The following is a 27463-nucleotide window of genomic DNA, read 5'->3' as shown; positions in this document are numbered from 1 at the left end:
TTCCCCTCTGCCCCACGGTCAGTCAGAGAAGCACTTGACACTCAGACCGGGTTGATCTGATTATCAGCAGCCCCCGGAGGAGTCGAGGCAGGCGCTGCAGGGCCCATTCTCACAACGAGGCCGTCAGCTTTTCTCTTGCCCTCTGCCTGCCCCACGCATGGGTCGCTGGAGCTCTCCCGCCTTGCGGGGTCCCAGGACCCAGGCCAGCGCCTCCTGCTTCGTAAGTGTCAATTTGTTCTGCACTCTGGTCCCAAGAAAGACCTTCCAAAGTACTGGGATGCTTTCTTTTTTTTTCTTTTGAGACAGAGTCTCACTCTGTTGTCCAGGCTAGAGTGAGTGCCGTGGCGTCAGCCTAGCTCACAGCAACCTCAAACTCCTGGGCTCAAGCAATCCTCCTGCCTCAGCCTCCCGAGTAGCTGGGACTACAGGCATGCGCCACCATGCCCAGCTAATTTTTTATATATATATTTTTTAGTTGGTCAATTAATTTCTTTCTATTTGTAGTAGAGACGGGGTCTCGCTCAGGCTGGTCTCGAACTCTTGATCTTGAGCAATCCGCCCGTCTTGGCCTCCCAGAGTGCTAGGATCACAGGCGTGAGCCACCGCGCCCGGCCTGGGATGCTTTCTTTTATTGAACAACACGAGCTTCCAGCTGACTCTAGGAAGATGCGATTGTCCCATCTGGGACGAGCCCTCCTCCCCCACTCCCAAAGGTGTGCGGTGTTTCCCTCAGGCCAACATCCAGGTATGCTGGCACGGGCTCTCCCAGACCCTTTTCGAAAGTACACAGAGTACAATGTGGGGATGAGGGGAAGAGCCCTCCATTCTACTGAAAAGGATGCTTTCTGCTGGGCGCAGAGCAGGGGGTGGGAGGGACGATCGCCCAGCCTGTCCCTCCCCGCCGCCGGCCTGCGCGGGAAAGGGCAGGGCTCCACGGAAGGTTCCGGAGCCTCGCCCGCCCACGCCCACCTGTGGAATGGGCCGGGCCCCACCCCGCCCCAAGCGTGACCGTGACCGCCGGGGCCCCTGGCCGAGGACGGCGTTTGCAGCCTTTCGCCCACGTCCCAGGGGGATCAGGTGGAGAAATAAGAAAGACTCACGGAGAAATCAGTGGACTCTCCCCAGAGCCGGAGCCCGGCCAGCCCGTGCCCATCGTGCTCAGTGCAGCATTTCCGGCACGAAACGCAGCCCCTGTCCAGCGGCCTTCCGACGACAGAAATGATCTAAATTTTACTCATTCAGAAATAAGTGCCGGCGGCTGTTGCTCTGTACGTGTGGCAGCCGAGCAGCGCCAGGCGTTTGGATGTCTTTCTGATCCCATTTAGAGAAAGGATGACAGCCACGAGTTGCGGGGATTACAGGGTACGGAGCCGGGCGTGTTTATTGCCTGTCATCCATTTTGCGGCCTTTTCTGTCAGACCTGAGCTGCTGAACAGGATTGTTGTAAACTGGTTAAGAAGGAACTCCAGGCCGGGCGCGGTGGCTCAGCCTGTCATCCTAGCACTCTGGGAGGCCGAGGCAGGAGGATCGCTCAAGGTCAGGAGTTCAAAACCAGCCTGAGCAAGAGTGAGACCCCGTCTCTACTATACATAGAAAGAAATTAATTGGCCAACTGAAAATATATATAGGAAGAAAAAAAAATTAGCCGGGCATGGAGGCGCATGCCTGTAGTCCAACTACTCGGGAGGCTGAGGCAGGAGGATCGCTTGAGCCCAGGAGTTTGAGGTTGCTGTGAGCCAAGGTGACGCCACGGCACTCACTCTAGCCCAGGCAACAAAGTGAGATTCTGTCTCAAAAAAAAAAAAAAAAAACACAAAGAAAGGGAACTCCGGAGTCACCTCCGCGCGTGGCCACCCCTCTGGGGCGGGGCCTTCTCTCCTCACCGGGGCTGACTCTCGCCCGCAGTGCCCCCCGTCATCCGCGTCTACCCCGAGAGCCAGGCGCAGGAGCCCGGCGTGGCGGCCAGCCTGAGGTGCCACGCAGAGGGCATCCCCACGCCCAGGATCACGTGGCTGAAAAACGGCGTGGACGTCTCCACCCTGATGTCCAAGCAGCTCTCCCTCCTAGGTAAGAAAGCGCCGCCCTGGGTGTCCGCACGGTGTCCCCGCCCCGTCCAAGCTGAGGCTCTAGGGACGCAGGCGAGAGGCGCGATCTGTTTCTCAGTCAGCCAGGTTGGGGGTGAGCACGTGTCTCTCCAAGTTTTCCCGAGATCTGGGCCCGTAGGGGTCTGGTGACGTTGTGACAGCAACGATGAGAAGATGTCACCAGGGTCCCATGTCACCGCCAGTTAATTTCGGCCGTGCCAGCCCTGCCTGGGTGTTTTCAAGCCCAACACTCTCAATGGCCCCGTGAAGGAAATGGGGGGTCTCGGCTGAGCGAGCCGCCCGCCCACGCCCCTGTCCGCAGCCAACGGGAGCGAGCTGCACATCCGCAGCGTGCGGTACGAAGACACGGGGGCGTACACCTGCATCGCCAGGAACGAGGTGGGCGTGGACGAAGACATCTCCTCACTCTTCGTCGAAGACTCGGCTAGGAAGACCCGTGAGTCGACTCCTGCCTCCGAGCTTCTCACGGAGCCGGTTTGCGCTGTCGGGGGTCAGGGTGGGGAGGGCGCTGATGGACCAGGGCCACGGCCACCACCTGTGGGGCCCTGGGGACAGGCAAGCCCCATAGCCCTCTATGCACACAGCTGGGACCACAGGGTACCTGGAGGGGAGCTGGCCTCACCGGACCACCTAGGCAACTCTGGGAACGTAGACAGGGCAGCTGGCTGGACGGCAGGCAGAGCCAGGAGCGCAGGGAAGCTCAGGCAGCCCAGCCCCGGCTCTGCCTCGCACTCGTGACAGAACCTCCGCCCTCGTCCCCGAGCTCATTTGTGCCACCCATCCAGGGACTGGAGGCGGCCCAGACACGGGCGGGCGTGCACACTCATGCTCGGGAGTGCGGCAGCCTTTACTCCAGGGCCGTGGCCCCTTGGTGTGGCCCCCACACAGCCCCTGCGCCCCAGGTGGGCCTGCAGGTGGGCCCCCACGGACAGGGGCGTTGATGACCGTCAAAGACTCCGAGCTAAGTCTTTCTCATTAAAAGAGAAACTCAGAAGCATGTCACACGTCTAGGAAAATCCTGGTTGAAAATCAGGGAAGTAATCGGGAAATCTGGGCGAGCCGTAGCTCACGCTTTATCGGCCACAGAACGTGGGGGTCCCGTTGGCTTCCCTGAGGCTTCCCAGGCCAGCAGTGTCCCCGGGGCCTGACTCCAGAGGTTCGTTTAGGAATCGAAAGGGCCGAGAGACCCGAAAGCATCTGCTCGTGTCCAGAGCCCCCCAACCCTCCAGTGCCGCTGCTGGGGCCGAGAGTGGTGCAGGTTCTGCCGGGGACCGACCCGGTACTGCGTCTTCATGCACGGAATCGCTGCCGTGCCGGCCTGACGTTGCCTTCTTCTTCCTTCCCTCCCTCCATCTGGGACGTTGCCGCCGTCCGGACCCTCCGCTGCTGCAGTTGCCAACATCCTGTGGCGAGAAGAAGGTAGGGAGCGTGACTTGTCTGCGTCGTGCCCGTGATCATGCGTGTCCGTGGTTCCGAGACGGGCCGTCTGTCTTTGCCAGACGCTGGGCGGTCCCCGCGTGGACGGGAGGTGGGAGGGTGACGTCGCACTAGGGGGCACAAGGCTGGATCGAAGTAACCACCGTCTAGCGTCCCTGACGGGAAAAGTAAACGTGGAGAGTTCCGTTGGAAGCTGGAGCAGAGCCTGGCCGGGCTCTGGCTGGAGCTGGGCCCCGAGCTCTCTCCGAGCAGCTGGTGTATCAGCGCCGGTGCTTTGTCGACCCTGGCCGGGCTCTGGCTGGAGCTGGGCCCCGAGCTCTCTCCGAGCAGCTGGTGTATCAGCGCCGGTGCTTTGTCGACCCTGGCCGGGCTCTGGCTGGAGCTGGGCCCCGAGCTCTCTCCGAGCTCTCTCCGAGCAGCTGGTGTATCAGTGCCGGTGCTTTGCTCGTCACGCGCAGCTTAGAAAAGACCTAAAAGACAGCCGTAAATTTCTACGGGGTGGTGGCTCTGCTTCCGGTGCGCCTTGATCGATGAATCGCAGAAGGAAGAAAGCTACCGTGATTTCCGTAACTGTATATGTTTAAATGTGTAGATTTTTAAAAATACATTTATCCAACAAATTTTCAGATATTAGGTTGAGCCCTATGAAATCGCCATTTTGGTACGTCCAAAATGGTCTAATAGTGACAATTTCATAGGGTTCAAAAACCCACAGGCACGTGTGGGTCATGGAGTCCCTGTCCTCATTCTGTGACAACCCCTCACCCCCCCTCCCAGACCTGAGCCCAGGTCCCCTTAAAGTCACTCGCTCTCAGCGCGGGGGGCCACAGGAAGGATCGGGGTGCAGCATGTAGGTGCAGGCTAAGCACAAAATCTCCGTGTTTAAAGCCTAGGGTGACCGGGCGTGGTGGCTCACGCCTGTAATCCTAGCACTCTGGGAGGCCAAGGCAGACGGATTGCTCGAGGTCAGGAGTTCGAAAGCAGCCTGAGCAAGAGCGAGACCCTGTCTCTACTATAAATAGAAAGAAATTAATTGGCCAATTGAAAATATATATAGAAAAAAAAAATTAGCTGGGCATGGTGGCACATGCCTGTAGTCTCAGCTAACAGGAGGCTGAGGCAGGAGGATTGCTTGAGCCCAGGAGTTTGAGGTTGCTGTGATGAGGCCACCACACTCTAGCCCGGGCAACAGCGCAAGACCCTATCTCAAAAAAAATAAGAGAGGAAGAGAAAGAGAGAAGGAAGGAAGGGGAGAAGGAATGGAGAGGATGAGGAGAGAGAGGGAGGGACAAAGCATGAGGGAAGAGGAACTCTAGGCGCCCTGTTTCCCCGCTGTGGAGGGACAGAGTGAGGGACAGGGGTCCAAAGGCAGGGCCCAGGGTCTAACCCCAGGTCTGGCACAAGACAGGTAACCTCAGCCAAACCCCTTCCCCTCCCTGGACTTCAGTTTCTCTGTCTTTAAATTGTGGAGGCTGAACTAGCCAGTCCCCAAGTCTAAGAAGATCTTCTAACCAGAGAGCCACAGCCTGGGCCAGGTGGGGCGGGCAGGACCAGGTGTGGGCTCTGCCGCCCAGCCTGGGGCTGCCACGGAGACACTGGGGGTACGGAATGGGGGGGCTGGCTGGCACGGACAGGCCAGGGCTGAGTGTGGGCGAAGCAGTCACAGCGTGGTTAGGGCCTCACACTCTGGGAGTGACACTGTACACAAACGTGTTCTTGCAAACAAGAGCCTTTGCTTTTTTGGCATCGTCCGATCCATTCTGATTTGAGTAGTCGACGACGCATGACTCGAGAGAGGTTTTCTCTTTCAGAACCGGAAAGGTTAAACGTATGCCAAAGCCAAGGCCACCTTTTATTTGCAAACCTGCGTTGGTGGCCGCCCTAGGTGACTTGCGGCAGCCATCTGTGTGTGGGGGGGCAGCCTGGGGTCTGCAGAGCTGGCTCCCGGTCCCGGGGTCCCTCCCCGCCCGTCAGCTGCGGGTGGTCGCTCAGACTCGCTCCGCCCGGACGGGAGACGCGTTCTGTGTTTGCACCAGCTGCGTGCACACGGCTGCCTTCCCCTGTGCTCCGTGTTGCATGTGACCCTCCTGGGTGCCACTGCTGGGGGCGGGGCCTGACCACTCGTCTGCTCTTCCCAGGCCTCAGCGTGGGGAACATGTTCTACGTCTTTGCCGACGACGGCATCGTGGCCATCCACCCCGAGGACTGCGAGATCCGGAGGCACCTCAAGCCCTCGGAGAAGATCTTCATGAGCTTCGTGAGTTTCTGTGCAGCCTCCACACACACACACTCTCTCTCTCTCTCTCTCTCTCCTGAGAGTCAGTCCTTCACGGGGGCGCCACTGGATTTCTGAAATCCTGTTCTCTGTGGTGGTGAGATTGCACATCTGTAGGGTGTCCGAGAGTGTAAACTCTCGTTCCTTCCTGCAACAGGCGCTTCCGTGCAGGGTGTCCTGGGTGAGGCCCCAGGGCGTTCAGAGGGTTCCAGAAGGTGACAGTCAAATGGCGGAGATGGCACTGTGGACAGACAGCTGTTTCCTCGGTGGCTGCAGGGGGCCAGGGCCAGGTAGAAAGTGACAAGGTGGCATGCAGAGGACGTGATCGCTGACGGTGGATCTAGGAAAGCCCCCCAACCCCCAGACCCCTGTCGGGAGGCCCCCCCCCAGCCTCTGTCCCTCTGGCCTGTTTCCCGCTTGGCCTCGTGGGGCACCCTGAGCTCCTTGAGGGTGGGATGTGGTGTGTGGTGCACAAGGGCCACCTAAAATCTCCCGTGTGGCTTCCCCTTGAGGGCACACAGGTGGACAAGCTGGTGGACAGTGACGGGCGTGGCCCAGGCGAGTTGTGGAAACGAGCGGGCGGCGCCGCGGGCGGGGGGAGGGCGTCCCGGGCTGCTGCCTTCCGCTCGCTGCGGTGTGGGGAAAGCTGGTTTCCAGGCTGCTTCATCTGAATTAATTATTCTTTAGAAGTGTTATCTCCCGTGAATTTTCCTTGCATCTGATGGTCATGAAGCCAGTTGGGAGGAGTGGTCCTAGTTAATTTCTGGTGATCAGGGTTAAATAATTGCACCCCATCATAGTGGCTCTGATTTTCCATATATTTGCAACCACGTAACCTGTGATTTGAAGGAAAGCTCTCAAATCCTCACCAGGACTCAATTTTTCTGGATAAAAAGGTAGAACAAGACCCAGGGAGAGAGGTCCCCAAGCTGTTTGAGGCGACACCAGCCCCGCGTGAGCCAGGGAACATTCCAGATGACAGTCTGCATCTGGAAAACGCCCAGCTCCTCGTAGACACATACAGTGGGGCAGCCCTCTGCCTAAGCTCCGTGTGAGTCGGGTGGGTGAGACGTCCTCTCTGCCCAGCAGGAAGTGGCACGTGCTGTAGCACATAAGGACACAGGCTTCAGAGTCAGGCGGGCCTGGGTTCAAATCCCGCCTCTATAGGCTACGTGGCTTCAGAAAAGTTACTCAACCCCTGTAAGCCTCACTTTTCATATATGCAAAGCTGGGGGTCTGATGAGGATGAAATATGATGACAGAGAGCAAGGGTAAAAGGAAAGAGACCAGTTTTAAAATTATCGCAGTCACCTAGGAGAGAGGTGGGGGAGAAGGGTCTATGCTAGAGACACACATCTGGGCACTAGTAGCATCTGAGCATCAGGCCCGGCTCAGGCTGGAGTCAGGGAAGAAGCCTCGGCCAAAGATACAAATTCAGGAGCTGTGAGCACGTGGAGTGTATTTAAGCCATAGGTTTCTCTGAGATCCAAGGTGGGGATTTTATTTTATTTTTTTTTATTTTAGCGTATTATGGGGGTACAAGTGTTAAGGTTACATGTATTGCCCATGCCCCCCTCGAGTAAGAGCTTCAAGCGTGTCCATCCCCCAAACGTTGCACATCTCACTCGTTGTCGTTGTATACACCCATCCCCGCAGGGAGGGGATTTTATGGAAGAGAATAAATGTAGGCCTGAAGCCCGGGCATCCCACGTGCAGAGAAGGGTCAGGCACTGGGGGGAGGAGGGAAAGGGACTAAGGAACAGCCAACACCGTCAGGGGATGGCCCAGGTTCAGACAGAGGATGGAAGGGGTTTGATTTAGTATGACAAGTCAATACAGACCTTGGTGACAATGACGACGGCAGCTCCGAGGTCAGGACTGGAGCCGGCCGGTTAAGCGTCAGGGAAGGAAGGGGCAGCGGAGGGTGCTGGGGCGGGAACCCGGAGCTGTCGGGGGAAAAGGAGGTCTGGAAGCCTGACGGCAGCCCCTGTCCCCTGCAGGGAGACATCTGTCCTCAGCGTGGAGGGGACGCGGCCGGGCCGTGCCAGTGGGCGTCAGCAGTCAACGTCCGGAACCGGTACATCTACGTGGCCCAGCCGGCCCTGAGCAGAGTCCTCGTGGTCGACATCCAAGCCCAGAAAGTGCTGCAGGTACGCCTGTTTGACGCAGTGAGGGGATGTCAGAGTCCGGCCACGCCCATCTTTGCCTCTGCACGCTCCCGGCGGTGGTCGTGCGCGGTTATTCACTGAGCGTTTACGCGCCGGGCGCTGTTCTAGGCAAACCAGGACTGAGCAATGACGTCCCTAGAGCTGGGGAAACAGACCATAAGCCAGAATTGTAGGCAGCTGTGAGGAGCACATGCTGCGGAAAACCAGGTAAAATGTGTCGGGCACTCAGGGGACAAGCTCAGTCTCCACACGAGAATGGAAGCTCAGGTCTGGAAGCCAAGATCTGTGTATTTTTAGTAGAGACGGGTCTGGCTCTTGCTCAGGCTGGTCTCAAACTTCTGAGCTCAAAGGATCCTCCCAGGGGGCTAGGATTACAGGTGTGAGCCGCTGTGCCCGGCCCCTATTAAGTTCTTATTTCACATATTGCATTTTTCACTTTTTAAGTTTCTAGTCAATTCCCTTTTCTATATATAAATTATTAATTATCTCTTTATGGATCAGCTTTGGGTCTGTTACCATTGTCTTTTTAATGTTACTTTTGGTCACATCATCAAAGTTATAGCTATCACCAACCGCAGAGGGTTTACCTTTCCCTCTGTGAGGCAGGGAGAGACCTAATCATTTTAAGTTAATGGTGGACTCAGTGGAATCAAACCTGTATTAGGTCAGTTCTCCCTCTGATGCCGGTGAGGAAGCTCTAGGATTAGGGGGGCATCTCTTCCCTGCCCTATTCTTGTTCCTTACAACATTGATACTATGGAAAATTCTGTGCTGAATTCAAGAGATCTGGAGTTTTGCTCTTCAGCCTCTTGCTCCATAGTAAGAATATGAAATCCACGGGGAGAAGATTAAGCAGACAGAGTGGCTGCAAGAAGCGAGAGACAGTGTCAGCACTGAAGGGGGAGGAAGCTCTGGGTAGAGGAAGACGGCGTCGGGTGCTGAAGCCTTTGGAGACTAAAGGGAAGAAGGAGGGGTCGCTGGAGGCTATGTAAGACCTGGAGTTTGTAAAGTCTAGGAAAATAAAAACAGCCTCTACTTCCCACTCGGGGGACAGGAGTTTTTAATTAGAGCAAGAAAGTAAAGGGTGAATTCAAAGCTGAGGAGGACTGGAGAGGAGACAGGTTGGAAGGGGGCTGGGCACGCTAAGGAGTCTGTGTAGGTGACCAGGGTGATGGGGAGCCACGGTACGGGGTGAGAGGATGGAGGGAGAGAGAAGGTCAAGGATGGAGACGTCAGGATGAGGAGGAAAAGCCAGGGAGGTGGGAGCCCAAGTAAGAAAGTGTTTCTAGAAGGAAACAGTTAACCAAGTGGAATCTTCCTGAAATGTCCAGTAAAAGGAGGATTATGAAGTGATCTCAGAAACCTGGTAGGAATGGTGGCTCCAGGACACCACAGACAGTCCAGAGAAATGCTCACCAGGGGAGGCAAAGATGATACATATGGGCAAGGTGTAAGTTGTGGTTCCTGAGGTGGGCAGGAGGGAAGAGATCACTGACACCAGGAAGGGACTGGGAAAGCAGGGCTGTGGAGGAATCATGCACGTGGAGTTGAAGGCACCAGACTTTGTGACCAGGTGAATGGTAGAGAGGGTGACAGTGAACTGTGCGTCAGCCCCATTAGTAGCCAAAGGCGGGACCAGGATGTTGACACCAATGACAAGGGGAGGAGCAGGCGGTTATGGTCTACTTCTATGTTCTGTAATGCTCAGAGCCTTTGAACCTAGAAAACTTCACCATAAGAAGAAGAGACATTGCTGTGTTCTCAGTGAGTGCCCTATGCTACTGTCTGAGGCTCAGAGGAGAACAGAGGTAGAGAGCGCGCCCGCGTGCCAGCCACGGCGTACGCGCGAGGCTCCCAGAAGAGTGTCTGGAGCTGGTGCCCGCGTGGGAAACGTAAAGCCTCAGTGTTCAGGCTTTTTCCAAGTTGGTCTCGGTCTCTTTAAGTAAAAACATAAAAGGGAGAACATTGGCTCACACCTGTAATCCTAGCACTCTGCCGAGGATCACTTGAGCTCAGGAGTTTGAGATGAGAGTCCTCATCGCTACTAAAAATAGAAAAAATTAGCCAGGTATGCACCTGTAGTCCCAGCTACTCGGGAGGCTGAGGCAGGAGGATCGCCTGAGCCCAGGAGTTTGAGGTTGCTGTGAGCTAGGCTGACGCCACGACACTCTAGCCCGGGTGACACATTGAGACTTTCTCTCGTTTTTTTTTTGAGACAAACATTATTTGTGCCTCTGAGAGAAGCCGGAGGGGAAGCTCTGTCCCGGGTTCCTAAGGGGGTCGTGGGTGAGGCTCCGAGGCCGGCCTTCCCGCCACCCAGCAGTGACATCCACGCAGACAAAGTCCAGAAATGGCCGTCACGTCATCTTGCACAACAACAATGACCAACTTGCCACTATTTCTTTTCAAGTCCATAGGTGTGGACCCTCTGCCGGCTAAGCTGTCCTATGACAAGTCACACGACCAAGTCTGGGTCCTGAGCTGGGGGGACGTGCACAAGTCCCAGCCCAGCCTCCAGGTATGTGAGCACATGGAGAGGGGTCCCCGCCAAAAGAACTCTCTCCCCATAAAACAAACGTCTCCTGCTGCCCTGGGTGGCCGATCACAGGCACCCAAACCATGGCCATGAAGACTCAGGGACACAGCAGGAAATAGCCGCAGGCCCCTGCCAGTAGCAATGACCACGGACGGGATTCTGATGTCACGGCAACCAAAATGGGGCACCCAGCCCACCATACCTGCCTCTCCTGAGCCCGTAGCTGCTGGGGCCAAACAGAACAAGGCCCTGGACTCCAGGCTGTGACAGGGCCGGCGTCCCCTGGGGCTGGCCAGGCTGGAGGCCGTGTGGAAGCAGTAGCAGGTGCAGCCCTAAACAGAAGCACATTTGCTTAGTGCTCACACCGTGCTCGGGGTGGAGAGTTAAATAATTTGCCTGTGATGCAGCCCCGGCAGTGTGGCTCTGGACCCTGTGCTCAGCCACTGCACTGCCCCTTAGGAAGGGCTGAGGCCCCGGGGGCTGTGGGACCCCATTCTTCCTCAGCTGGGGAAGGTTCACAGTTCTCCCAGCCTCTCCCCCTCAGCAGGGATCCCAGGAGGATTCGTCACCACAAAAGTGATCTGAGTGCCTGTCTCCTCAGTGCTCCCAGTGCTGGTGTACAGAGCCATTCTAGGTGCCCAGGGGAATGTCAACCTCTTCCCTCCCGTGGACACCTCAGACACTAGGGCTGGATTCTCCCTCAGAACCGCGGTAGAGAAGCTTCCTCCTGGGGTCTGCTCACCGCTGGGCCAGGGAGAAGACACCACTCCACTCTCCATAAACTGAGGCTACTGTCACTGAGGGGACACCACCCACCATTTTGGGGCCCCAGAGCTGACAAAGTAATAATAGCCTGTCACAGTGCCCAGCGGCCCAGAGAAACAGAGCTGCCAAAGAAAGCACTGCAGGAAATTCAAGGGGAAGAGCCACTAGAAAAGAACTTTTTGGAACTAATAACAAAAATGACTTTCCAGCTTAAAACTGCAATAGACGAGTTGAAAAACACACGGTCCCTACTAAGACCCAAAAGAGCAACCTGAAAGATAAAGAAGAAAAACCCTCTCAAACGAAGAGCTTGAGCCCTGAAGTGGGAACAGCAGCAGCTTAGAAACAAAAGGGATCCACAAGTTCCAGGCTAGATTGATATCAAACAACAGGTCTCTGCACTTACTGATAAAATTCCAGAACTCCAAGGATAAAGGGAAAACGTTTTAGGGCTGAAGGAAATTACCTATAAAAAGAAAACCGATCATGTAGGTGTTGGACTTCTCACCTGCAACAGGGGCTGGAAGACCCTGGAATCATGTCCACACGCTATGCACACGAAAGGGCTAACAACCCGAGAGACCTGTTCCATCCAGAACACCTGTCACCTGTAGGAACAAAAGAGAAATGTGTGCAAGAATAAAAGTGAAATGGATGAGAAGAGACTAACTAAGGACATTTTAATTAGAAACATTAAATTATTTCAGTAAAGGTAACAGTAGAGAGTGGAGGAGGGAGAAAAATACTGAAAAAAAATATCTAGTGGGTTAAGAAAGGAGATACAGAATGTTGTTTGGAAATAGGTAGTTGAGAAGTATCTCATTATTCCTGATATGACACGATGAATTCTCCTATTAAAAGCAGAGATGATCAAATTTGATTACAAAAAAGAAAACAAGCAATAACTTGAAGTGATAATAAAAAAGGTCGAATTTAAAAGAGAATAGTGATGACAGGTAAACAAAAGATATGCATGAGTGATAATATCAGACAAGGGGAAGTTTGGGATTAAAAGCACTAAACTGCATATTGAAAGACATTAGGTGACAGACAGCCAATCTATATCAAACGACTAAATACATAAAACAAGAGTGATTAAAAATACAAGGAACTTGGTTTAATATATAGAAAAATCTTCCATCTGTCCACATATATGAAGTGTATCACTAAAAACTTTAAACTTTTTGCAAAAATAGATGTTATATTATCTGATAATTAAGAAAACAATTCTGGATAGCTATTTTAAAAAGTAAAATTACAAATCGTCTCAAAAGCAGTAAAAGAGAGACTATTTTACATAAAAACCTATGAGATACAGAGAAAGCTGTCCCCAAAGAATATTTCTGGCTTAAAAGCCTGCAAAGGAAGTATTTGTTTTAAGAAATTAGAAAAAGAACAAAGTTACTAGCTAAAAGGAATTTAAGACTGAAATTAACAGAAAACCAAAATAAAGGTGCTCACTTTGGCAGCACATATATTAATACTGAAATTGGAACAATACAGAGATCAGCACAGCCCCCGAGCAAGGGTGACACACAGATTCTTAAAATGTTTCCCCCCCTCAGGGTAGTGGTATTCCTGAAAACTTCATTACATTATTTTATGTAAAAATACCAAGTGCTTTTATATAAAGTTTTGTTCTGGACCCAGGTTAAAAAAAAAGAACAAATAGATTAATCCTCCACAACCCTGATAAAGCAAAAAAACAAACAAAAATAGACAAAATAAGGAATAAAAACAAGATGTTATTGCAGATACAAGAGAATGAAAAGAATTAAAAATACTACTCCTACACTGAAAGTCAGACAAATTTTAAGGCCTAGAGGAAAGAGATGATAACTTGCAAAATGTAAAAATAAAATTTAAAAACTGACCTATGAAATAGACCAATTACCCTAGAAGATTTTTTTAAAGATTAAAAAATGCATAGCTGAGTTTTATCAAGTCTTCAAAATAGAGATAACTTTAATATCGTTTGAACTATCCCAAGATCATGAGGGAATATGTATAGTTCCTTAGTTTGTTTTAAAGAGCCAGTATAATTATAAAAACTGATTTAAAATGGCACAAAAATAAAACTATAACCTCACGAATACAGAAGCAAAGTTCTAAACATAATACTAAGAACAGAGACCAGCGCTGTGTCTAGAGGCACAAGCAGGGAACACAGGCCCAGGATTATCCATAACATCAGCAAATGAAAAGAGAAAAAAAATGTAGGCTATCTTCAATAAATGCTGAAAAGGCTTTTCATTAAATACAGAAGGCATTCTTAGTAAGAAGCCTAAAAATAGGAAAGCAAGGAAATTCTTTAACTACAATAAAGACTATTTCCCCAAAACCAACAGCATGTCTTTGCCTAAATGTCCAAACACAAACCATTTTAATACCAGAAATCAGACCACGCTGCCGCCACCATAACTGGACAGTGTAGGAAATGCATTAGCACAGGAAACAAAGAGTTTGAATAACCCTGCTTTCATCACTGTGCGCTGAGGAAACCGGTACTCGCAGAAACCGCTCCTGGGAGGGTCCCTGGGCACAGCCTCCGTGGGGAGCAATGTGGAACCAAAGCCTTGAAGAATCATTTCTGATCCAGCAACTTGACTTCTCAGGATTTATCCAAAGGCCAAAATCATGGATGTGCACAAAGATTGAAGAACATGAAGCGTTACTGCATCATCTACATTTGCAAAACAGTAAAAACAATATCCTAATACTGTTTCCAAGCATCTGACACTAAGGGATTCGTTGAGCCAACTTTGCTACGACCACACGAAGGTGTTTCTATGAACGCGCCCCCCCCCCGCCCCCGCAACTCGTTTTTGAACATTTGGCATCTTCTCAACTCCTGCCGGGAACCTTCCTGCCCACCCTTTCCCCGGCCAGCGTCCAGGGGCCTCTCGGCCCATCACACTGGGCCCACTGTTCCCCTGTCCTTCCACGTGTCCCTTCTCGGCTGGCCTCGCCCAGCCTTCCTGGACCCACCCCGCCAACTGCCTGGCCTGTCCCGATATTCAGGCACACATGTGCATCTCCTGGACCAAGGAGCCGGAAACTGTCATGCCAGGGCGTGACAGTGATCTCTGGGGCACTTCTGGACCCAGCCACGTGCCAGGATGCAAGAAAACACCAAGAAGGCACTCGTGGCTCAGAGAAACAAAGCGGCCGTGCCCACGTCAGTTCAACGCCCCACCGTGCTGTGTGTCTGACAAAGTAACCTCTGAGTACAGGGTGTCGGGGCGGCGGGGCGTGAACAACACTGACTGGTGACAGCCTGCAATTTCCTGTCCCTGCTGTAAGCCGAAATGACAGGCCTGGTGTGGAGCAATTATCGCGTGGCCGCTTGGAATTCTCCAGCCTTTTCCTGCAGACTCTCTGAGATCCAGTTTCCTAACGCTGGTATTTTCTTAATACCAGCTCTATGAATTTTTTTCCTATGGACTTGCCTTGGGAGTATCATTTGGCTGTTTACATAATGAGTGAGATGTGCAAGGTTTGGGGTATGGTTACGCTTGAAGCTCTGACTCGAGGGGTGAGGGGGAACATGGGCAATATAAGTTGCCCATGTTGAGTAACCTTAACATTTTTACCCCCATAATATGCTGAAATAAAAAGAAAATATAATAATAAATAAATCACAGGAAAATAATCTAATGCAGCTTTAGACCTGCCCCAGGACTGAAAACCATGGCGTGCATCACTCTGGGCCAGCACTCAGCCTGTTTGGGGGGTGGGGGGTCCGGCGTCTGCTTCCCGTCCTGTCCAGGGGGTCTGGGCTTGTCCTAGGGCCACTCAAGCCAAAATTGCTTATAAGACGGCCAAGCCCCTCATCTGGCTGCTGGCGGCTGCCTTGCAGGCAACAGTCTGGAGCTGGAAGACAGGTGAGCACGTGCAGAGGCGGGAGGACACAGCCAGCCGGGCCGGGCCTCAGTGGTGAGCAGGGGCTGCCCAGCCCAACACTCAGGGCAGGGCCTCCAGACCCCCTCATTGCACCTGGCCCCGCACCCCACCCTGCTCTGTCCTAAGCTGCCGGCAGCGTGCCTTCTCCTGCCACAAACACAGCAGGGACCTGCCTTGTCCACCGGGGAGGAAGTGTCACCTCCAGGGAAAGAGGCAGCCCTGCCCCATCACTACTGATTTGTACAAAGCACAGGGCCCAGTAGTTTACCTTCCACAGCGAGCCCCCCCCCCCCCGTGTGGCCAGAACCTCTTCCCCAAGTTCTGATCGCAAGGCGTCTAAACACCGCGAGCAGCAGCTCCGAGTGTGGGAGACGTCCCACAGGTCGGCTACCTTCTCTGGGAGACACTCGTGTCACCTCTCAGCATGTGACCTGTCAGCATGTGACAGATTCCTGACAAACCGGCCCAGGCACTGGACACCAAACAAACATGAAATCCCAGCAAACAATTCCACGGTTACCATTGCTGAGAGCTCCCTCCTCCCCTGGCGTGGCCTACACCTGGCGCAGGTGGGATTCCCTGTTAGGGGAGGAGCTTGTCTCTGAGCAATCAGGGTGACGTTTCAGCTCTGGGGACCTCCCTTGGAAGTCCCAGTGCCATCTCTCGGGTTTCGGTCTCGACAGCTGAGCAAGGAGGAGGGAGCAGTCACTCCTATGCCACCCGTCCTCCCGGGGCAGGCTCGGTCCCCTGCCTGTGACGTGCCCAGAGAGCCCCCGCTTGCTGCTCCCGGGGCCCTGGGACTGCGATTTGTGCGTCACCAACCTCACAGGACCCCCCCCTCTGTATCGCAGGTGATCACGGAGGCCAGCGCCGGCCAGGGCCAGCACCTCATCCGCACCCCCTTCTCGGGAGTGGACGACTTCTTCATCCCCCCGACGAACCTCATCATCAACCACGTCAGGTGAGACCGGCTCACGCACCCCGAAGCTACTCCGCACCCCAGCTCAGCCTGCACGGGCAGCTTTGCCCGGGGGGAGGAGGGGCGGGGGGGCTGCTCCTTTCCCCGTCTCCCCCGCTCCTCCCATGCGGGGTTCGGACCCCACCAGGAAGAGACAGAGAAATGGACCCATCTCTAGAAAAGCCGGCCCAGAGCCTGGTCCTCTGCGGGTAGAGTCCGTGACTCTGCTGAGCAGGTGCTCAGGGGCCCCGTGAGGTCAGGAAGGGTCATCTTCCAGGTGAGGACAACACAGGAAGAAACAACAGTGGCAAATTGAGCGCCCTCCACCTGCTACAGACGAAGATCTAGAAGCAGCAGTCCTGACCCCTATTACACAACCAGGGGTTGGCAGCGTCAGACTACATGCAAAGCCCCGTCTTCCCCCCGTGCCCCATCCCGCTCCTTCCTCACTGGCCACAGCCCATGATGCCTCTGGGAGCCCCCAAACCTCCGTGCAGGGCCCCACAAAGAGACCAGGCTTCCTGAGAGCCATGGTTCCCCGCCATCTAATAACGGCAGCCACGGCCCCCACTGCAAACCCCCTCCCCAGCCCGGCCGTCCCCTCCCTACGCATTCAGAGACCCCCAACATCTTCTGTAGAGTTCTCGTTGCTAGAAGACCCAGCCTGCCCTCCAAGTCACCAAGTCCCTAAATGTCCTGGGCACTACTTGTGCCTTTCTGTCATCTGCCACCAAGCGCCTCTCTCCAGGAAGGGACGATGAACCTTTGCAAGGGGAGGCTGGCAAAGCGCCCACGCACCCACAGAAGAAAACCACTCCGTGAATCTCCCCGCCAGACAGCACCTGGGCAGGACCCTCTAGATTTGTATCAAAGGGGCAACCCTCACAAATATGCCAAATTCACACCTGTAATCCTAGCACTCTGGGAGGCTGAGGCCGGTGGACCGTTTGAGCTCAGGAGTTTGAGAGCAGCCTGAGCAAGAGCAAGACCCCGTCTCTACTAAAAAAAAACAGAAATTATCTGAGCAACTAAAAATATATTTACAAAAAATTAGCCGAGCATGGTGGTGCACACCTGTAGTCTCATCTACTCGGGAGGCTGAGGCAGGAGGATCGCTTGAGCCCAGGAGTCTAAGGCTGCTGTGAGCGAGGCTGATGCCACGGCAATCTAGCCTGGGCAACAGAGTGAGATTCTGTCTCAAAAAAAAAAATAAAAAAGGACGCCAAGTTCAGCCGGGCATTGCACAAACTCAGAGGCGCCGCGGCTCTGGGAGAGGCTTTTTCACTCGGGTTCCTTAGGAAGGGTAGGGCTTTCTTTCTGGCTCTTCCAGGATGCTTTGAAGACATGCCTGGTAATGGGGGAGCGTTTCCCCCCACTCTGGGGTACAGGTTTTCAAGAGAAATTTACGGAGGAGATTTTGCTCTGTCGCTGTAGGGGTTCATAGCGCCAAGCGCCTCGGTGGGCCGGGGACTCGGGCACAGGCCCTCGAGATCAAAGGGAAGTTCCACCTGGAGTGGGGCCTTTCCATTGCAACCAGTCTCCAAAGATGAACTCAGAAAGTTCACGTGCGAGCCACTGGCACCTACCTGAGCCCTCCTCTAGAGCTTCCTCTTAGAGCCAGTCCTCCCAGCAGCCCCAGGAGGAGCCGCCCTCGTTGGAGTGCGCAGAGGCGCAGAGAGGCGAGCGGCTGGCCGGGCAGTACCAGGCCCACCGGCTCCCATGGTCAAAGCTGTCCTTGGCACTCTGGCCCCAGGTTCCTCCTACCTATATCATCAGCGTGGCCAGGGACGGGACTGCCGCCGACATCCCTCGCCCAGGACTGATAGGAAATCCATACTTGTACAGCCGCCTCTGCGTCCTCAAACTCTGTCTCACAGGTTAGTCTAGCAAACAGCAAGGACACAGAGTCTCCTATCTTGTCATGGCAGGCAGAGTCCGGGCAGTCACCTCTTGCCCTTTTCTTCCACGCTCACCTTCCACACACAGCCCCCCGCCCTGCTTCCAGCTGCCCAGGCCTCAGAGAAACAGGTCACAAGCATCCCGGAGGGTGGAGCTGTTGAAAGCCCTTTCTCCCTGCTCCTCCACCTTTTCTAAACATGAGCGCACGTTCCAAGAGCCTAAGTCCCCAGGCGTGGGGGCTCACGCCAACCAACAATCCCCGTACTTTGTGGGCCAAGGCAGGAGGATAGTTTGAGAACAGCCTGGCCAACATAGCAAGACTCTGTCTCTAGATAAACTTTAAAAATTAGCCAAGCGTGGTTGTGCTCACCTGTAGTCCCAGCTACGTGGGAGGCTGGAGGCTCAGGAGTTCGAGGCTGCAGTGAGCTGTGATGATGCCACTGCATTCCAGCCTGGGCAGCAGAGCAAGACCCTGTCTCAAGAAAGAAAAAAAGAGTATAAATCCAGGAAAATTTGTAACTCAACTGCACTTGGTTTGAGATCATAGATAATTTGATTATAAAGCCATCCGATGGCAAAATGATAGATATCATTAGTATGCTTTTAGCTCAGGAAAGGATCACAACACAGGGAAAAGGGAGAGGGGGCAATCGTTTAAGACAAGTGACAGGCCAGGCGTGGTGGCTCACGCCTGTAATCCTAACACTCTGGGAGGCGGAGGCAGGTGGACTGCTCAAGCTCAGAAATTCGAAACCAGCCTGAGCAAGAGCGAGACCCGTCTCTACTATAAATAGAAAGAAATTAATCGGCCAACTAATATATACAGAAAAAATTAGCTGGGCATGGTGGCGCATGCCTATAGCCCCAGCTACTTGGGTGGCTGAGGCAGGAGAATCTCTTGAGCCCAGGAGATTGAGGTTGCTGTGAGCTAGGCTGACCACGGCACTCTAGCCCGGGGAACAGAGCAAGACTCTGTCTCAAAAAAAAAAAAGGACAAGTGACAGACCCCTACCCCGCAGAAGGCCTCACGACCTCTGACCTCAGTCCCTCCTCCCCCAGGTTCGGCTTCATCTTCAACACGTCGGCCCCCGCGCTGCACAAGCTGGACCTGGAGACGCTGGCGCTGCTCAAGACCATCGACCTGCGGCGCCACGGCTGCGCGCCCCGGGCGCTGGCGCACACGCACCGCGGCGGCTACGTCTTCGTGCAGTGCGGGCGGGGCGGCGGCTCCGCGCCCGCCGCGGGGCAGCTGCTCGTGGACAGCGTCACGGACTCCGTGCTCGGCCCCAACGGCGACGTGGCGGGCACGCCGCACGTGTCCCCGGACGGGCGCTTCGTGGTGAGCGCGGCGGCCGACAGCGCGCGGCTGCACGTGCAGGAGGCCACGGCGCGCGGCGAGCTGCGGGCCCTGCGCCGCGTGCGCGTGCGGCCCGGCGTGGCGGCCCTGGCGTTCCAGCGCTCGCGCGCGCGCGCCGGCCAGTACGACGTGTACGCCGCGCTGCAGGCCGCGCCCGCGCTGCTGCTGCTCGAGCTGCCCGCGGGGCGCGGCCGCGCGCTCGGGGACCTCAAGGAGCCGCCCGCCCGCGCCTGGGGGCCGCCGCGGAGGGTCGTGCGGGACAGCGGGCTGTTCGGGCAGTACCTGCTCGCCCCGGCGCGCGAGTCCCTGCTGCTCATCCGCGCGGGCCAGGGCGCGCCGCGCTGCGAGGTGCCGGGCGTGAAGGGGGCGAGCACGGCCGTGTGGGTGGGCGAGCTGTGAGCGCCCGGGCGGGCCCCCGGCCCGGGACCCGCGCCTCGTCCCGCGCAGGCGCGTGTACATTTTCACAGACAAAAGCGAACACCTGTATCCGCTTCGTGGCTCCACACCGGTCTCCTTGCAAGTCTCCAGCGCGAGGCCCGCGCTGCCGCGACGCCGGGGCTTTTCCTGGGGAGTCCGGCTCCGCCTCGCGCTGCAGGGAGGACTCGCGCGCCGCGGAAGGGACCTGGGGACGCGAGGCCCTGCTGCTGTCCAGGCTGGCGCTTCTGTCCGCTGCCTTCACGTTGTCTTGGTCCTTTCACCGCCAGACCCACCCTGGCCGAGCGGCCTGGAGGCAGAGGCCGGCCAAGGGCTGTCCCTCCCATCGTCGTCGCTGGGGACCACGTCTCTCCTTCACGGCCGCTGCTTGCTTTTCTTTCCATGTGACTCGTCCTAAGCCTGGGGGAGAGCCCACCAGACTTGCTTCATCTTGGGGGATGGGGAAATCACTCTCTTTATTTTGGAAATTTTTGATTAAAAAATAATTTTTTATAATCTGAAACGCTAGTACGCAGAAAGACGCTGTCTGAGGTCCAGCTGTGTTCTTCCCTGCCTTAGGCCCAGGTCTCTGGGGGAGGGGGGAGGTGTCACAGCCGGAAAGGACAGTGGCCATCGGAGAATACTGGCCCTATGTACAGCCTCGCCAGCCCTGGTTCTCCGGGTGCAGATCAGCCACCGTGGTGGTGGAGACTCACGTCCACGTGGGGACCCCAAGAGGCCGGGACAAGCTCTGTGTGCCTGCTTGTCACCACAGGAGGGGGGCGTTTCTGTAGCCAGGTCCAGACACCCAGAGTCTGGGCATACTGGGCCCATCCCACAAGGTACGGTCAGTGCCCTGCTCCACACACAGACCCCAGGGAGCCCAGCGGGTCCCGGCGGGTTCCTGAGGCTGCACCTTCTCTTTTCTGCCGGTGGCGTGTCCACCAGCTCTGGGCCCAGCCCCCGCCGTCAGCGAGGGTTTCCTCACGCGCCCCACACACGCACCCCGCACACACGCCCTGCACACCCCAACCGGAAGGCTGCAGGCTGGCACTGCTGTGCATTCCCTAATGTCTCAGGCTACGGTGACTCCCAGGTGGGCATCCGAGAAGTGACCCAACCAGCCCTGTGGAGACCACCTGCGTCAGAGACGCCAAGCAAAATAGGGGCTCCCTTGGGTCTCAGAACACCCCTTCCCTCCCTTCCCATGCCAGTGGCCCAAACTCCAGGACCACATAATCGTTGTACAAGCAAATGGGGCCGGAGAGGGTCCCATCACGACACCGTAGCTGATTTGGCCACTTGCACCTGCCGGCAGGGCCACGGTTGTCCTTTGCTTCTAAGGAGTGAGCCCTTTAAGGGGAGGAGGACCTGGACTCTGCCTCGTTCTCAGTACACGCGGCTCCTCGTCACTCCACCTGCCTGCCGGCCCACCTGCCCCTGCCATAGTTCCCGAGGTCGGCCCCTCCTCTGGGACGTCTCGTGTATCCGAGCCCCCCAAATTCCTGTCCCCTGCCGCTCCCAGGAGTGCGCTAGGATGACACGTGTGTTCATCTCCTAGATTGCACAAGGTAAGCTCTGTAGATACAGGCGATGGAAACTGACCTAACGTCCCTTTTCACAACAGGTGGATGGGTGGATAACACGGCTCACCCTGCCTTTCTCCTGCCTCGGTGTCTTGATGCATTTGCTCCCAAACTCCCATTTTTACCACTGAAATTCTCCAACTTTCATAAACCTCTTTTGGTAAAATATTTTGAATCGCATCGGCAGCCCCTGGCAGAAAGAGTCTCTGCGCCGAAAGGAAGAAGAGTCCCAGTAACGGCTGCTGAAAAGCACGTCTGCCCTTCTCTGTCCTCGCGTGTGGCTACAGGGACGGCCTGCTCGGGTCCTCCGTCGGCGCGCCGGGCACGATGGAATCACAGCAGGGAACGGCGTGGAGCCTGGGCAGCAGTCCCAGGAGTCCAGGCCCAGGAGGCAAAGTCACAAAGGCAGGAGGCAGGTGTGTCTCAGCAGCGAAGCCAACAGGGCTGCCCAGCTCAGGGCTGGGGGAGGTGGGCCACACCCGCCGCCCTCCCTCCCACCTGCGCCCCGGAAGAGGCTGCGGGAACCCAGTGTTAGAGCCACCAGTGGGAGAGACGCCACTGCAGGTCACCCTCCTGCTGAACACTCAGGGTCAACCCACAACTAATATTTCCTGTTATGTTAAAGTAGTACTGACTTCACCAAAAGAATCACCAAACTGTCTCAGTAATCTTAAAAATTCACAAAATATCCACGTTTTTTTCTTTACAAAATGACAAATTATCTGCACCCGTGGAGACAGTAAGGCTTTGAAATGAAGACCCTCGTTCCCCGTCTGCCCCCTTGAGCATGAAGGTTCTGGGTCCAAGAGCCCACAGCCAGCCCGCATGGGTGGTAGAAAGAGGGACTGTTGGCTTCCAGATGCTTCCGTGAGCCTCCTGCATGAGCAGGCCTGAAAGTGGGCCACCCCCGGCACGGCAAAGCCACCGTCCCCAAATCAGCACGGCTGGCCGGCCAGCCCTGCCCAGGGCTGGCCCAGGCTATGTCTTCGGTCTCCAAGCCTTGCCAGAAGGTGCCGGAAGAGCCCCGGAACTCTCAGCTGGGGCAAACGCTAATACCGAGCTTCGGGTTCTCTGCCCTAAATATAGCATCCCCAGAAACAGAAACCCAGTCCCTGCAACGCCCAGCCCAGCCCAGCCGTCCCCGGGCCCCTGCTCACCTGTGCAGACAAGGGTCCCGGCTCCAGGTAGGCGGCCAGGAAGGCGACCGTCCGTCCGCACGCAGCGGGCGCGGCCGCCAATCGCAGCCGCGGCCTCGCTCGGGAAAGCGGCGGGAGCTGGCTCCGGACGGCCCGGTCGTCTCGTTTTCTGTTGACCAATAACCTGTGAACGAAAGATGATTTCAGAACTCAGATGCAAAACAGATTCACTCTGGATATATTTTTCTACACGAGGCTTAAAAACTGCAGTTGACTTATCTCTCACCACGTGTTTCATTCACATCACAGATTCCGAACCATCCTCGCCTGCAAACCCCGCGGTTCTCTCCCCCGCCCCCCTTCAGAGGCCTCCGGGAGCGCTGACTCAGTTTCCCCTCTCCTATGCACCCTCGGTCTACCTCACATTCCCCCTGCACCAGCTGCTCCGACAGGTGACGAGCGACAATGGCGGTGCTGCCACTGAAGCCCTCCGCCAGCCTCCCCCACCCCACTGGGATGCAGCCCCCGCTGCCCAGAATCACCCACCCCTAACCCAGCCTGCAGGCCTCAGCGCTGGATGACCGAGACTAGAGAGAGCCGCGCAGAAGCGTCCGGGAGTCGGGTGTACCCGCAGGAGCAGAGCCCAGGACATCCCAGCCACGCCGCGTGTACTGGGGACCCCGCTCCCCAGCCTCCTCCGTTCCCATCTCACCACTCTCCGCCCCTCCTGTGCCCGTCCCGTGTCGCAGGCCCCGTTCCTGAGCCCCGTCCCGCCAACCTCTCCCGTTGGAGGAGCGGCTGGCCTTCCCGCCACACCAGCCCCAGGGCCTTTGCGTGGGCTTCCCTCTTGTTTCGGGTGCAAGTGAGACGTCGCTCGCAGACCGGACGCTTCCGTATCTGCTCCCAGACCGGCACGCAGGCAAAGCAGTTTTGCTCAAGAACGTCACTAGCTGCCTTAGTTTCTCTCCAAAATCATAGAGATCACAAAACAGAGATGCTTAAAAAATGCAAGGGGAAAAAAAATACAGTGCCCGTCCTCGGGGTGTGACCACGAGACCCCAAGTAGCCAGTGGAACACGACCCCACTCCCTGCTTTTGTCTACACCAGGTTACCTGCCAAGTCACTTGAGGATCTGAGCATCTTATCTGGGCTTGCAGGCTTCGGGCAGCAGCCCACCCAGCAGATGCTCGGAGACAGCGAGTGTCATCTCACACCCATGCCCCTCCCCAGAGCCGCGGGCAGCCAGTGGGGAAGCCTGGCTCAACCGAACACGATTTGTGAAATTTTGGAGAATACAAAAGGAATGGCGATTAACCTCCAAAATTCATAGCGAGGCTTTGAATTCACAGTGGCCAGCACCAGAGCGTTTAGCAGGTGCTTCTGTTTTCGTTTATCGTTTTGACAAAGCCACAGTTCACACCCCTTCTTTCTGAGCTCGCCTTTGCCAACAGGGACCCAACCTTTCCCAGGTGGCCCCAGAGAACAGGGGCCGTGCCCTAGACGGCTTCAGAGGGCTCAGCCTGCGCTCACAAAGCAGTCACCTCGGACTCGCCCCCACACAGGCCTGGCGACACGTGGCTCTCCACCGGTCACCGTGGCAGGATCAGGGACCACCATCCTCCGTGGCCACCCTCTTCAAGATGAGAGCTGTGTTTTCTGGCTGAGAGGCCCAAGAGCTCTCAAATAAGGAAATTTCCTAAATCTAAACCTGCGTCCACTGCCCAGCATGACACCTGCCATCGGTTGAACAGTGCTTGGTCCCTTGCTGCTTGAGAGAGGTGAGGGACACAGAGCTGCAAGCCACCCGCCCCAGACCCGCAGCACCTGGGTGGCACCGCCTGGCCCACACACTCACTGCCTGGCTCTGGTGGCCTGCCAGGCCCCGTCCTTCCTGGCCCGGTCCCCTGGTCTCCTAGCCATCCCCTGCTGGTCACACTTTCTGACGCCGTGTGAGACAATCTCAAAGCAGACCTGGGCACGGCGTCTTGCCGCCGTGGCTGCACACACTGTCTCGTGCCGTCGTGAGCTAAGTGACCCTCGAGACGGGAGGCCACACACACCGTTTGTCCTGCTGAGATTCTCATCCCTCCCCGCCCCGAGTCAGAAAACGGTCAGATCTCTCCTGTGAAGGCAGATCGCATTATTTTGAGCAGTTGTGTGGACTCCAAAAAATATTTTCTGTCATCGCCAGTATTTCTCCAAAGGCCTCCTGTCATTATTATACATGTGAACTTTTCCTTATTTGTAAAATACAGATAGATTATTTTTAATACATCAAGTTTAGTAGGAATTTGTACCGACACAGCCACGGCACGCGGCATTTGAGGCGAGTTGGCGTTTACGTTGACGTGTCACACGCAGCATGGAACACGCAGTGTCTTTGCGGTCCCCACTGGGTACAAAGATGACTCACAAATTACCATAGAGTGTTGTCATTGTAAATGCTCGTTTTCTGAGGATTTTACAATAAAACTTGAGAAAAGGGGCCTTTTCCTGGTGCCAGTGTGTTCGCAGCTGTTGAGACGAGGACGGACCGGGGCAGGACCACTCGGCCTCTCCCCTTCCCGTGGCAACCGTGGCTTCCTGGCCGTCCTCGTGAGACGGCCCCCACCCGTGCCTGGTCCGGGGCGCGGCCGGACAGCAGCAGGCACCTGGGCCCGGGCATCCTCGCCCAGGCCGAGTTCCAGCTCCCAAAGCGCACGAGCACACCTGGTTCGGAACCTCCCGCCAGCTAATCCATCCTGGGCGCCAGCCGCTCCTGGTTCTCACGGGCGGACCTTCCAGCGGGGACACAGGACACGTGAGGCGCTCGGTCAGCGCCCTGCCACGCGCCAGGTGTGCGGGACAGAAGCTACACGGGGAGACGCGGTCCCCGCCCTCAGCGGGCGTCAAGACAGCCACACGATGAATTGTGTCTCTAGGGTTCTCCAGAGACGCGGCACCCGGGGCGGGGGGTGTGTGAAGAGAGACAGAGACAGAGAGGGACACTCATTTGAGGGAATTAGCTCATGTGACTGTGAAGGTCGGCAAGTCCAACACCTGCAGACGCAGGGCGGAGTTGCAGGTCGAGTGCAAACGCGATCTACGGGCACACACTGTCCCTCCTTCCTCGGGGGGGTCGGCCTGTTTCTGTTAAGGCCGTCAGCTGACGAGATGAGGCCTAGCCACATTGCAGAGGGTGACCTGCTTTCCTCAAAGTCTACTGATTTGAACGTTAATCCATCCAAAAATACCTTCACAGAAATATCTAGAAGAGTGTTTGACTAGATAGCCAAGTATCATGGCTATCTTAGTCCACTTGGGCTGCTCTCACAGAGTACCATACACTTTGTGGCTTATAAGCAACAGAAATTTATTTCTCACAGTTCTGGAGGCCCAAGATCAAGGCTGGCTGCATATCTGGCTGGGTGCGGTGGCTCACGCCTGTAATCCTAGCACTCCGGGAGGCCGAGGCGGGAGGATCTGTTTGAGCTCAGGAGTTCAAGACCAGCCTGAGCAAGAGCGAGACCCCATCTCTACTAAAAATAAAAAAAAAAATTAGCCAGGCATGGTGGCACACGCTTGTAGTCCCAGCTACTCGGGAGGCTGAGGCAGGAGGATTGCTTGAGCCCAGGAGTTTGTGGTTGCTGTGAGCTATGATGAGCCACCACACTCTAGCCTGGGCAACAAAGGGAGACCCTGTCTCAAGAAAGGAAAAAAAGTCCCTGGGAATAAAATCAACAATGACATACAAGATTTCTCTGAAGAGAATTCTAGAACTTTGAGAGACATTAAAGACAGTACATGGAGAGACATACCATGTTGATGGACTGGAAGATTTAATAACAATGGTAATTTTTTTCCCAAACTGATTTATAGAATAGTTACAGTCCCAATCATAATTTTAAGAAGGGATTTTGGCAAGTTTATGCTAAAATTTATATGGAAGTGTAAAAGGTCACAAATAGCTTAGAAACTCTTGAAGAAAAAAGTCTGGGAGGACTTACTCTATCAAATAACAAGACAATATAAAGGTATGATAAGACTGTGTAATTGAGCAAGATCGGACACATAGATTCACAGAACTGAATATGAGACTCAGAAATCAGAAATAAATACATGTACATATGAAAATATCATATATAGCAGAGGTAGATAGCACTAAAGATTGGTAGGCAAAAGATGACCTTTTTCAACAGATGGTATTGGAATAGGTACACCAGGATACCTGGTCATGAATAGCCATCACAGCCCTTTGTTGTAATAGAAAAGACTAGAAAAGTATCCAAATGTTTTTTAGTAGCAGAATGAATAAAAAAAATTATGATACATTCATATAATGGAATATAGCAATGAAAATGAACTCAGTACAGCTACACACAATATTACATATAAGTCTCACAAACATAATGTTGAACAAAAGAGTAGGTATGATTCAAAAACAGCCAAAACCAAACTGTACTTTATCACAGACATATAAGTAACACCACCATAAAAAGAAGAAAATATTTATCCCAAAATTCAAAATAATGAGAGAAGGGAAGTGATTGCTCTTAAGAAGAGGCACAAAGACAGGCTATTTTGGGTGTTTGCAATATTCTAGCCTTGGCCTGATATTAATTATAATTATTCATTAAACTGTACATATATGCTATGTGCAGTTTTGTGCATTATGTTATGTCTCACATTAAAATATTTTTTAAAAGACTTCTGTTTCTGGCAACATAGTAAACCATGTTTCAAAAAATCCACTACTACCTGGAAATGCTGGAGAAAATAGAACAAATGCTCTCAAATACATAGATGAGAAAAATAAAAACTACAAAAAACAAAAAAGAAAAAGACAAATTAAAAGAGAAAGTATGAGCAAATTAGAGTTTGCGTTTTGATGCACAGTAAGGAATGAAGATAAAACTTTGGACTAAGGAAAGTCAAAAATTCTTA

General features: G+C 54.6%; 1 protein-coding gene, 1 long non-coding RNA gene and 1 other non-coding gene across 3 annotated transcripts in view; 2 read left to right on the top strand and 1 right to left on the bottom strand.

The window, feature by feature from the left end:
• Positions 1–25969, top strand: part of FSTL4 (follistatin like 4) — a 316540-nt gene extending 290571 nt beyond the window's left edge. Inside the window, exons 9-16 of the mRNA XM_075996042.1 lie at positions 1906–2067; positions 2407–2541; positions 3498–3524; positions 5681–5799; positions 7818–7967; positions 10396–10503; positions 16041–16150; positions 19106–25969. Of these exons, the coding sequence (XP_075852157.1) occupies positions 1906–2067; positions 2407–2541; positions 3498–3524; positions 5681–5799; positions 7818–7967; positions 10396–10503; positions 16041–16150; positions 19106–19802 (1508 nt within the window). The 3' untranslated portion in view covers positions 19803–25969. The remainder of the gene's footprint in view (positions 1–1905; positions 2068–2406; positions 2542–3497; positions 3525–5680; positions 5800–7817; positions 7968–10395; positions 10504–16040; positions 16151–19105) is intronic.
• LOC142863069 (uncharacterized) lies at positions 7993–18513 on the bottom strand. The gene is made up of 4 exons (XR_012913948.1): positions 18417–18513; positions 11795–11894; positions 10724–10853; positions 7993–8126 (listed from the first exon to the last, which is right to left on the bottom strand). It is a non-coding gene; the product is annotated as an uncharacterized LOC142863069 (long non-coding RNA).
• Positions 12740–12849, top strand: LOC142863426 (U6 spliceosomal RNA). The gene has a single exon (XR_012914192.1). It is a non-coding gene; the product is annotated as a U6 spliceosomal RNA (small nuclear RNA).
• Positions 25970–27463: the final 1494 nt, after the last annotated feature.

This window comes from Microcebus murinus, chromosome 21 (assembly GCF_040939455.1).
Source record: "Microcebus murinus isolate Inina chromosome 21, M.murinus_Inina_mat1.0, whole genome shotgun sequence".
Taxonomy (NCBI): Eukaryota; Metazoa; Chordata; class Mammalia; order Primates; family Cheirogaleidae; genus Microcebus; species Microcebus murinus.
Note: the sequence above shows the minus strand (reverse complement) of the source record. Positions and strands in the feature narration are given on the sequence as shown.